The sequence below is a fragment of the Ruditapes philippinarum genome, unplaced genomic scaffold (genome assembly GCF_026571515.1).
Source record: "Ruditapes philippinarum isolate M1 unplaced genomic scaffold, ASM2657151v2 ctg239_1_1_1_1, whole genome shotgun sequence".
In the NCBI taxonomy this organism is placed as follows: domain Eukaryota; kingdom Metazoa; phylum Mollusca; class Bivalvia; order Venerida; family Veneridae; genus Ruditapes; species Ruditapes philippinarum.
The window spans coordinates 490,036-502,520 of record NW_026858173.1 but is presented as its reverse complement, the minus strand read 5'-3'; the positions used below and the strand labels follow the sequence as shown (position 1 = coordinate 502,520).

Genomic DNA, 12,485 nt, shown 5'->3' with positions numbered 1-12,485 from the left:
TTCAAAAAAGCAGTATTAGGTGTAGGTAGGCTTGTAAAACAATGAGTAAATAAAGGAAGCAATATTGACTTAACAACAGTGATTTTTCCTAGTGGAGTTAATACCCTTTTTTTCCAATGACTAATACTATTTTTTACTTTCTGCAGCTTTTCATCAAAATTTAGATCAATCATTTTTTCTAAATTAACATCAAAAGTTAATCCTAATTGTTTATAGTTTGTAGTAATACAGGTCTGCTGTCATGCTTCTTAAATGTTGGAATTCTATGAATTGCAGTTATTTCCCTTCTTTCAAGATTCACTTCTTTTTGTTTGAGTATGGTTATGACTTGATCTGTCAATGATTCCACTGATTCTGTTTTATTTTCTGGGATATTAAGTATTTTTTATGTTATTTTTTCTTGAATGTTGTTCATTATAATTTGATCTTTTGGTAGCATCTTTCACTTCAGTTTCATTTTTTTCAATCTGTCTTCAATTTCATCTACTCTTCTGGTTGTGTCATTATTTTCTTTCATTAGTCTCTCCCTTAAGCTTTGATTATCAAATTCTAGCGAGGTGATTTTTTCATTTAGCTCTCTTGTTTTTTAATTTAATTCAGCTGTTACCATGCTTTCTTGTTTTTTGTTTTTGTTTTTTGACCTAGAGAATGATAATGCCAAAACGTGCAAGCAAATTCAGGCTATTCTTAATAGCCGTAGAAATGTCGGTGTAAGCACAGTGTAGCTCATTTTAACACATTTCAGGAAACAGTCATAGGCTCAATGTTTGTATGCAAAAAAGATAAACCGATTTTAAGGACTGACATCAGATTTCAATATCATGTTTCTCTCTTATGCATGTGGAGAGTGGCGGCATAAAGTATATGTTGCAGTTCATATATTAAAATCATAAACAAATTAAGTGCAAGGGAGCTATAGCTTTTAGGAGAGGCTGTGGTACACAGTTTCTCTCTATATAAAAAGAGCCCTTTACATACATTTAGAAGGGCTAGCAACAGTTCAAGATAATTTTTTAAATGCTTAAAAATTGTGTCCTGTTTATATCATTTCAATTATACCAAATGAGTATAAATGATCAACTGAAGCACGTACAGCACAATTTTTATGCCCCCATTTCGAAGAAAAGGGGGTATATTGCTTTGCACTTGTCGGTCCGTCGGTCCGTCGGTCCGTCGGTCCGTAGACCAAATGGTTTCCGAGTGATAACTAAAGAACCCTTAGGCCTAGGAACTTCAAACTTGGTATGGTGATTGGTCATGACCAGTAGATGACCCCTATTGATTTTGGGGTCAAGGGGTCAAAGGTCAAGGTCACATTGACCTTGTAAGCAAAAACGGTTTCCAATCAATAACTAAAGAACCTTAAGGCCTAGGAACTTCAAACTTGGTATGGTGATTGGTCATGAGCAGTAGATGACCCCTATTGATTTTGGGGTCAAGGGGTCAAAGGTCAAGGTCACATTGACCTTGTAAGCAAAAACGGTTTCCGATCAATAACTAAAGAACCTTAAGGCCTAGGAACTTCAAACTTGGTATGGTGATTGGTCATGACCAGTAGATGACCCCTATCGATTTTGGGGTCAAGGGGTCAAAGGTCAAGGTCACATTGACCTTGTAAGCAAAAAACGGTTTCCGATCAATTACTAAAGAACCTTAAGGCCTACGAACTTCAAACTTGGTATGGTGATTGGTCATGACCAGTAGATGACCCCTATTGATTTTGGGGTCAAGGGGTCAAAGGTCAAGGTCACATTGACCTTGTAAGCAAAAAACGGTTTCCGATCAATAACTAAAGAACCTTAAGGCCTAGGAACTTCAAACTTGGTATGGTGATTGGTCATGATCAGTAGATGACCCCTATTGATTTTGGGGTCAAGGGGTCAAAGGTCAAGGTCACATTGACCTTGTAAGCAAAAACGGTTTCCGATCAATAACTAAAGAACCTTAAGGCCTAGGAACTTCAAACTTGGTATGGTGATTGGTCATGATCAGTAGATGACCCCTATTGATTTTGGGGTCAAGGGGTCAAAGGTCAAGGTCACATTGACATTGTAAGTAAAAACGGTTTCTGATCAATAACTAAAGAACGCTTCGGCCTAGGAACTTCAAACTTGGCATGGTGATTGGTCATGAGCAGCAGATGACCCCTATTGCTTTTGGGGTCAAAGGTCAAGGTCACATTGACCTTGTATGTTAAAACGGTTTCCGATCAATAACTAAAGAACCCTTAGGCCTAGGAACTTCAAACTTGGTATGGTGATTGGTCATGACCAGCAGATGACCTATTGATTTGGGGTCAAGGGGTCAAAGGTCAAGGTCACATTGACCTTGTAGGTAAAAACGGTTTCTGATCAATTAACTAAAAACACTTAGGCCTAGGAACTTCAAACTTTGTATGATGATTGGTCGTGACCAGCAGATGACCCCTATTGAGTTTTGGGTCAAGGGGTCAAAGGTTAAGGTCATGACCAGTAGATACTTGATAACCCTTATTAATTGTTTGATCACTGGGTCAGAAGTCATGCATAATAACCTTATCACATGACTATTTGGCTGCTGATAGGGGGCATACATGTTTTACAAACATGTCTTGTTACCAAATGCATTGGCTCAATAGTTCGACCCAATATATTTTAAGCTGATGTAACATGGATATTTAGTTTTTTTAGAATTAATGAAGGGCGGTCGTAGAATATGGGCAACTAAATGCCTACCACAGCTGCGTCAGTAAAACTTTATGTACCTTTTTCATCAGGAGCTGAACATTTATATTGTATTCTCCTTCTGAAAGCAATCCCGAAAAGAAATCATTATCATTTCTTCCTATAACATGGATATTTATTTACTCCGCCATGACCAGTCAATGTTTTAGCACTCGAATATTATATATGTTAGATTGTTCTCCCTGTTCAGTTAAACGTAATCGTCCGTGTTTAAGTGTGAGCAGGTATTGGGCAATAGTCACACGTTAACATCGTCCCTCTTAATCTTAATGACTGTCAATAACCTATCATGGATTACGTTACATGAAACTGATCACCAAAAGAGCAGTGTGAACTATAAGGCGGACATAGTTCACATACAAGAATAATATACAAATTAAGTGGAGCTATCGCAATGCTCCTGTCGAGTGGTTAAGGTCGTTGACTTCAAACCACTTGCCCCTCACCGCTGTGGGTTCGAATCCCGACAGGGACTTTGGATTCTTTCATGTGAGGAAGCTATCCAGCTAGCTAACGGAACGTCGGTGGTTCTACTCAGGTGCCCGTTCGTGCCTGAAATAATGCACGGAAGGGCACCTGAGGTCTTCCTCCACCAGTAAAGCTGGAACGTCGCGATGACCTATACTGTGTCGATGTGACGTAAAACCAAAAACAAACAAACAAAGCAATGCTCCCTTGCACTTAATTTGTATATAATTCTAGTACTATATGAACTATAATCTATCTATGTTTAACAATTGAAAAATATTTTAGCTACAGTTCAGATATATTACACACCAGATGGAATAATGAATGACATACAAAAGGTTCTGCAAACAACCTTGAGAAGCGAGTTAGGAGCTGTGAAGTTTATTCCTGTATGCGACAAATCCGAAATTAATGACGACATGCTGTTAATCATTACATGCAATGTGTCATCAAGAGTTGTTTCGGATGCAGTACATGCTATGAAAGACATCACAAGTAACATATTTCAAATTTTTACCTTCACATAATTAACTTATCGTAATTCATTACGTTATTTATTACTACTTGAAAGTTACCTTTTACTAAATATGTTCGGTAACATTGATTAAAAATTTCAAGCTAACTAAAGATAATAAATGTAATATACCATGGACAAGCCAGTTCTCAAACTTCTAAGCATTCAATAGATATTTATTTATCTTTATAAAAATTAATTACATATGAACACCTTAATCTTTATTTAATATTTATGTGCAATTTTGCTTAATTTAAAAAAAAACGAAACTTTATTTCCATCCTGGAAAAACGCAACCCATTTTGTGAATCGGGCCTAGGCTAGTAAAGCAAAGAATCTAATCTCAAACCTCGCCAAACATTTCTCACATTCTACTGTATTGTTTTGCCAATGAAGTGATTGTCATATAACTATCACATGAAAGTGAAGTGCCCAACAGGATGCTGTCACCTGCTTAAAGATTATTTATTTGCTTCCTATATTCATTTTCACAATCAGTAAATGGTGTATCTACAGGACTTTCAAAGGCAATAGCAATTTGTATGAAACTATGCTAAGTAATAAACTATGTAATTGTAAATATCTGTTCCTATTTACCGTTTTCATTTGACAGCAGCGGGCATGTGTGCCAGAAACTAAACTTGTATGCACACAAGTTGCTGACATAGTAAAAATTACATAGCTCATGATTGAAAGGTTTGAGAATAGTTAGGTGAGAGATTAGGTAATTAATTATAAGATACATGTAATTGTTTACACGTTTGATAATTGTTTTGTCAAACCAAACATGAGCCTGATATGTGATTTAAAAGTAAACATTTCAGTCCTGCATATCGGTGCCCATAGAATACTTGTGTCTTTTAATTTAGATATGTTCTTTGCTACATACATGGCTAGTGCTTGAAGGTCAGAAAGATTATCAAGTGATATTTTGTATTATCTTTTAGACAAATCAAATTGATTCTTTACTAATAACCTTGAGGAAAAAAATCTGAATGTTAGCATTCTATTACAATTACAATTAATATGTTAACAAGGTGTTCGTTGATTTATGTATTCCCAAAAAGTAAATACATATCTTCCAAGTGAATGTAAATTCGAACATTGTTTTTTCAGATTCAGCAAATGCGGCCCTCTTGCTAATACATGTCGGTGAGGCACACACATTTTCAAATACAAACAGTTCTTTACATTTGACAGGGAATGAATTTAATAATCTGCGAGGAATTTATGACATGTTCTTTGTGAAAAGTAATCACGACTTCCTCAGATGTGACATGAACAAAAACAGTATCAAAGGACTGTGCTCATTCTGTAAAGGCGATCCTTGTATCGCATGTATTGAAAGTACGCATTTTTAAAAGTTCGTACGAAAAACGTATAAAATTAGATACATGAACAGTCATGTCATATATGAAGGCGTTGTAAAACATATTTTCATGTAGTTAAAAAGAAATTGAAATATCGTTTTACTTGAAGGACTTTTGCATGTTAGAAATTTATAAATCAGAAAATATTAATATAAACCTACATCTTCGCTACCTACAGTTTACGAACGTTTTGTTATGTCTTTCCTTATACATATTAAATCGACAACAACAACAATTTCCGCATTCAATCTTTCATGGAAAATGACTTGAATGACCAAGTAAAATACAAATTACTTATATCGTGAAAATATTAAAAACAATAAAAGGAACTGTATACCATCAAGATCTAACATTTGACACTGTCTGGATGGCAAATGGGCAGTTTGTCAAGAACTTGAACCTTGGAATAATGTTCCACAGCTCTGTAAACTGATTGCCTGGACATGAAGGTCGCAAATTGACAAACCACGGTGTCTCCTGTATTAGGTTTGCTCAGATTTAAAAAAAAACTGTTGATCAAACAACATCATTTAACAGTGTTAAGGCTTTAATTAGTGTTGACTACAATTTGGTCTTTATGTAAGGTCATTATGTAAAAGAACAAACAGAACAAGTTGTAATAAACATATTTATATAGATATATAGTGTTTGAAACTTGTTTGATCAATATAATTGCAGCATTTCAAAAGAAACATAACATATTTACTTATCCGTCTAACCTGAGTTACCTCGCTGTTAAATCATTTTCACAGGCAAAATTTGTTCGGAATAAATATCTATGATAAACAATGTCAATAAATTCGGTAACTCAATACCTGTCATCTTTTATTTAGTCAGTATTTTTATCGATATTTGCGCCCGAAATCGTTTTCTTTTTTCGTCCAAGCGTCAAACGGAAATCCTCAAACCGCCAAAGATTATAGGTTACTGGAATAACGCTAATTGACAAAAAGAATTGGACAGTCTTTTTTATTTTAACTGATTTTATGTTTTCTCCTTAACATTTTGCAATATCCAGTACGGTCCATCTCTATCGTAATAGTCAATCTTTTAAAATATTGCTAATTAAGCTCTACTTAACAACAAACAATTAACATAATGACATTTTAAGAAATATATATTAAGTTTAAATTCGTTTCAAATCAAGATTGACCATAAGTCAGCCAGTCAAAAAGGTCAATGTCTGCGGAAAATGTACAACGATATGATGAAAATTAAAACGATTCAATATTCAAGTAATAATTTACATTCGCAAATATGATTTATTAGTATTTAATACCATATTTGCACTGCTTGACTTACAAAATAAGAGCTATTTTTTGCATATTTTGACCCCTTTACTTGGTAATGTGCGTGGATTTAAAGTACCGTCTGCAATATGTAAATTACTTTCTTTGCTCACTTTGCAATATTTTAGTTTATAATATATTTTCTTTTTCTTTTTTATGAAAATAATCATTAATCAACAGGCGTGCTTATATGTAATATTGAATAAAAGAGATGTGATACGAGATGTAAAGATGATCATATTTGACAAATGAAAGAAAAGATGTATTTTTTATTTTTGATATCTCTTTAAAGCGCTGAAAACAACACAACAAAAATAAAGATGAAGTAAAACATATATGGAATAGGTTATACATTGAAAGTAATAAAAGTCTACAGTTTTTTTTATACTCGAGTAACGTATGTCTGGTGATTATTTTAGTGTTAATAGAATGTACTTAAACACAACTCTTAATGACTTTTATCATAATGCAGAAATTATTGACATTTCAGAAGAAAAAGTAGGTTCTGGTAATTGACCAGAGAGTATTATTTTGGAAACTTTAAAATTATTCAAGAAATATAAACATTTTCGGAAAATAAAAGCATAAGCATAGGTCAAATATTTTTCTTGCGTATTCTACCATATTCCACCATATTTTAACTTTTATCCTAAATAAAACAATTTTACATGGAAATTTATGTCATTACACCCTTAACAATTCCCTTACAACAGCGTATGAAATTACAACTTAATTCATAACGGTGATTCATCCGGCACCGCTCATGCCAGATGAAATTTCCGGACTGAAACATTCCAGTTTTATACAGTCGGTCAATTTGGAATAAATTCCTTAAATATTTTCTAGGTGTCCAAAGCTTAAAGAAATCACTTTTTGATCTCTTCAAAATGCTATTAACAATGCTATCTTTGAACAAAAGCACGTGGTTTCATTATGAAGGGTTTTTTACCAAAGAAAATATCAATATTATCATTTGGTTAAAATATACTTCGACGCGGGGGTTCTATTCTATATAAACAAGAGCCGGTTGAACCGGATGATGCTCCCCGAATAGGTTTTGGACACAGGAAGGTATACCTCTTGTAGTGTCAGAGTTATGTCACAGACAAAGTTCAAAGTGTAAAAACAACCCAAATGTTGTGCACCACACATTGTCTCAATATGGTGATCATTTCTGTGAAATAGTTGTAAAATCTAACTTCAAATAACGAAGTTATGGGCCGGACATGATTTCGCTGCAAGTTCATGCTGTGACCTTGACCTTCAAGGTAGCGACCCAAATGATGCGCGCGTCACGTCATCTCAATATGGTGATAATTTCTGTGAAATAGTTGTAAAATCTGACAACAAATAACGAAGTTATGGGCCGGACATGACTTTGCTGCAAGTTCATGCTGTGACCTTGACCTTCAAGGTAGCGACCCAAATGATGCGCGCGTCACGTCATCTCAATATGGTGATAACTGTGAAATAGTTTTAAAATCTGACAACAAATAACGAAGTTATGGGCCGGACATGACTTTGCTGCAAGGTCATGCTGTGACCTTGACCTTCAAGATAGCAACCAAAATTTTGCGCGCGACTAGTCTTCTCAATATGGTGATCATTACTGTGAAATAGTTTTAAAATCCGACTTCAAAAACGAAGTCATGGGCCGGACACGATTTTGCTGCAAGGTCATGCTGTGACCTTGACCTTCAAGGTAACGACCTTAATGTTGCGCGCGACACGTTGTCTCAATATGGTAGTCATTTCTGTGAAATAGTTTTAAAATCCGACTTCAAATGATGAAGTTATGGACCGCACACTATTTTGCTTCAAGGTCATGCTGTGGCATTGACCTTCAAGGTAGCGACCCAAATGTTGCGCGCGACACGTCGTCTAAATATGGTGATCATTTCTGTGAAATAGTTTTAAAATCCGACTTCAAATGACAAAGTTATGGGTCGAACACGAATTCGGGACGTACGTACAGACGGACTGACAGACAGAAGGACTTACGGACGGACAACCTGACGACTATATGCTGTAATGATCAATCACCATACCAGGTTTGAAGTTCCTAGGCCTAAGCGTTCTTAAGTTATTGATCGGAAACCGTTTTTACCTACAAGGTCAATGTGACCTTGACCTTTGACCCTTGATCCCAAAATCAATAAGGGCCATCTGCTGGTCATAACCAATCACCATACCAAGTTTGAAGTTCCCAGGCCTAAGCGTTTTTTAGTTATTGATCGGGAACCGGTTTTTTCCTACAAGGTCAATGTGACCTTGACCTTTGACCCCTTGACCCCAAAATCAATAGGGGTCATCTGCTGGTCATGTCCAATCACCATACCAAGTTTGAAGTTCCTAGGCCTAAGCGTTCTTTAGTTATTGATCGGAAACCGTTTTTACCTATAAGGTCAATGTGACCTTGACCTTTGACCCCTTGACCCCAAAATCAATAGGAGTCATCTGCTGTTCATGTCCAATCACCATACCAAGTTTGAAGTTCCTAGGCCTAAGCGTTCTTTAGTTATTGATCGGAAACCGTTTTTACCTATAAGGTCAATGTGACCTTGACCTTTGACCCCTTGACCAAAAATCAATAGGGGTCATCTGCTGGTCATGCCTAATCACCATACCAAGTTTGAAGTTCCTAGGCCTAAGCGTTCTTTAGTTATTGATGGGAAACTGTTTTTACTTACACAGTCAATGTGACCTTGACCTTTAACCCCTTGACCCCAAAATCAAAAGGGGGCCATCTACTGGTCATGACCAAACACCATACCAAGTTTAAAGTTCCTAGGCCTAAGCATTCTTTAGTTATTGATCGGAAACCGTTTTTACCTATAAGTTCAATATGACCTTGACCTTTGACCCCTTGACCCAAAATCAATAGGGGTCATCTGCTGGTCATGACCAATCACCATACCAAGTTTGAAGTTCTTAGGCCTAAGCGTTCTTGAGTTATTGATCGGAAACCGTTTTACGAATTCGGGGCATTCGTACGGACGGACTGACTGACGGACTGACGGACAACCCGACGACTCTATGCTCCCCCGAAATTTTTCGGGGAGCATAAAAAACATTTAAGTCTTGTGTGAATCGTTAAAGCCAACACCTGCATGTGGCATAATAACATGAACCATTACATAAAAGTTCCATAAAGCAGAACCCTTAAATCAAATATAAGATTACTTAGACGTAGGTTATAATGTTACTTACATAGCTTCGCCACTTTTATCTCCAAAACTACATTGCCCAGAGCACAGTTATTTGGCATGCATGTGGAACACCGTTGTTACTACTTATTATGTATACATTAAGCATATAACTAAAGCCATCAACTCAAAGTGTCCTGCCATTTGGTCACATAGGTTATTTACAATTATACAGGTAAATACATGTTAATGTGAAAACAAATGCTAGTGCCGTGATAAGTTTCATGTGGCGCTGCGCCGATAAAACTATTACAAAATTATATTGACCTTTACCTGGGATGAAAAATATGTATAACGATCATGCATGTCACTTAGGTAAAAACTTGTCCCACCCCGGAAACAATTAATTGATAAAGACTTATTCACAAAAGTTATTTGAATCGTCCTGTTGAAAGTATATAATACCTAAAGCTAAGATATTTAATAAATAGCATTCGACAAAAGATGATCCCCCTAAAATCAAATATTGCTCCGTTCTATGCACTCGCTGAGAAAACATTGACATGTACGAAGATCATAAATATCTGGCATAGTATTTCTTTTGAAATTCGTGGATTTCTACAAAATATCATACAAAACAAAGGTTTGGTGTTAAAATTTGTCCGACTTTGTGTGTCACTTTTCAATAGTTTTATACAGGAAAACATTTTTAAATGTTTGCGTAACATAAATACAATGCCCACAATTAAGATATATTTGGCATATAGCATTACCGTTTGATCGTCTCGGGAGGTTGTATAAATCGGGTTAATACAAGACATGTGTAAAACAGCAATACCTAGATTTTATCAAAGAGTTGATCAAAACTGGCACAAAGTCTATACACTTAACAATCTCGGTGAGGGCCGACCGCTAATGTTGTAGGAACTTTGGCCCAACCCGTTTGCTTTTGCTTTTTAGAATACATATGAAATTTGTATCTGTATTGTATATACATGTATATAGCAATAAAATATGATTAAACTAAGAATTGTGACTTTTTCTTGAAAGGCGGGCAATTTATTACAGCCATGTTCTTTTTATTAATTGATTATATTAGATAATGGTGGTAATTTGCTTATTATTTATGTCTTTTAATTTTGAAACATTCTTTTACATCCTCTATACCGATTTGCTTCTCATAATGTAAATAGAAGTAGTTGGAATTTCAAAAAATGTTTCAAAAAAGCATATCATTCAAAAAAATATATACATGTATTGAACAAATACATTATTTAACATTATTCAAAGCAAAATTATTCTTTTTCTTTTACATATTCCTTTAAATACCATGGAAGTGACCACGAGTAGTTACTGTAATGACATAATTATAATAATGACAATTTAAAATATAAAGTGATTCAATATTTCAATAGGATTTTTATGATATAAACATGCTAATATTTAGGAATAATCGAATAATATGAAATACAACTTGGGCCTTGTCAATTAAGTCTTATAAGTACATCAAACATTGACACAACACGCATTGCCTGTTTTCCTAATGTTGATACATGCCATGTAGACGTTTGATTTATCAACGTACAGTTTAAGGGTGAAATGTAGTCACTAGAATAAGAAATTTGTGATTGCTGCCAGATTAAAATTGTTATATTTTTAGATTCGATGTTATTAACAAAATCTAATAATTAACTGCTTTCAATCAAGTAAAAATGTCAGTAAAAATTTCTTACAGATTTTAAAGTGACAAAATATGATTTGCTTCATTAAAACATAGATATTTTTACAACTCAAAATTTGCTAAGGATTACCTTTTTGACATTGCATATTTCAGTGCTATTATCATCATATTAAAATCATATTTCCGCTAACGATACACCTGTGCGGGGACCTCATAATCGTGTACTTAAGATATCGATGTGTCATGTACACCTTGAACGATAAGCACGTGGAAAAGCATACCTATGAAAATTTGGTGTTTTTATGGCCATGTGCTTTCACTTAAACGTGTATAAGCAGCAAGACTTCTCTCGTTTTATTGTAAAACAGTGTTCGAAATTAACAAACTATGGCAAAACGACAGGGTAGACGTAGTCTTAGTGAATATGAGATAAACAGGGGTATTGGAATGTTGGAGTCAGGCCGTTCACGAAGGCAAGTTGCCAATGTCATTGGGGTATCCCGAAGCGTTGTCTCCAAAAGTAGAACCAATTCCTAATAACTAAAAATGTCTTGCAAGGCTACGCCGGAGATCGGGAACCTTCAACAACTTAAGCCAATTATCGATTTATTGTACTTCAGGCCAGGCGCCAACGGTTCTCGAACGCTACGACCTTACGTAACGGCTTCCAGAATGCAACTGGTGTGCGTGTTAGCACACAACTGTTAGAATCCGGTTGCATGATGGGTTGAGGTCATTGGGGCCAGCAATTTGCCTTCCTTTGACACAAAGCCATATTCAAGAGCGTTTGCAATGGGCGCGAATTCATGTCACACGGACAATTAATGATTCGACCCCGGTCCTCTTCATGGATGAGTCATGGTTTGTGTGGACTTCACAGACCGAAGGGCAAGAGTTTTGAGAAGTCCAAATGAACGCTTAGTTCCAGCATGCGTTGCAGAATACGACCCTTTTTTTGGCAGAGGTTCAGTCATGGTGTTGGCGGAAATAAGCTGTCATGGTAAAACGGACCTACACATCATTGAAAACGGTACACTGACGGCCGTAAGATACGTCAATGAAATCTTAGGGGTCCATGTACACACGTACGCTGGCGCAGTAGGCCCTGGTTTCATTAATATGGATGACAACGCCCGTGAACACGGGATTGGCCAGTGAGGTTCCCGAACTTAAATCCAATTGAGCATGCTTTGGATATGTTGCAGAAAGCCATTTCTTCACGCCACGTCCAACCAACAACAGTTCAGTAGCTAAGACATGCAGTCATAGAGGAATGGGCCCAGATTCCTCATCA

General features: G+C 35.9%; 1 protein-coding gene across 2 annotated transcripts in view; it reads left to right on the top strand.

Annotated features, from left to right (window-relative positions):
• LOC132752390 (uncharacterized) overlaps positions 1-5,713 on the top strand; it is an 81,134-nt gene extending 75,421 nt beyond the window's left edge. For both annotated transcript variants that reach the window (XM_060742710.1, XM_060742711.1), the window contains exons 6-7: positions 3,477-3,686; positions 4,822-5,713. In XM_060742710.1, the coding sequence (XP_060598693.1) occupies positions 3,477-3,686; positions 4,822-5,066 (455 nt within the window). In that variant the 3' untranslated portion in view covers positions 5,067-5,713. The remainder of the gene's footprint in view (positions 1-3,476; positions 3,687-4,821) is intronic.
• The last annotated feature ends 6,772 nt before the right edge of the window (positions 5,714-12,485 follow it).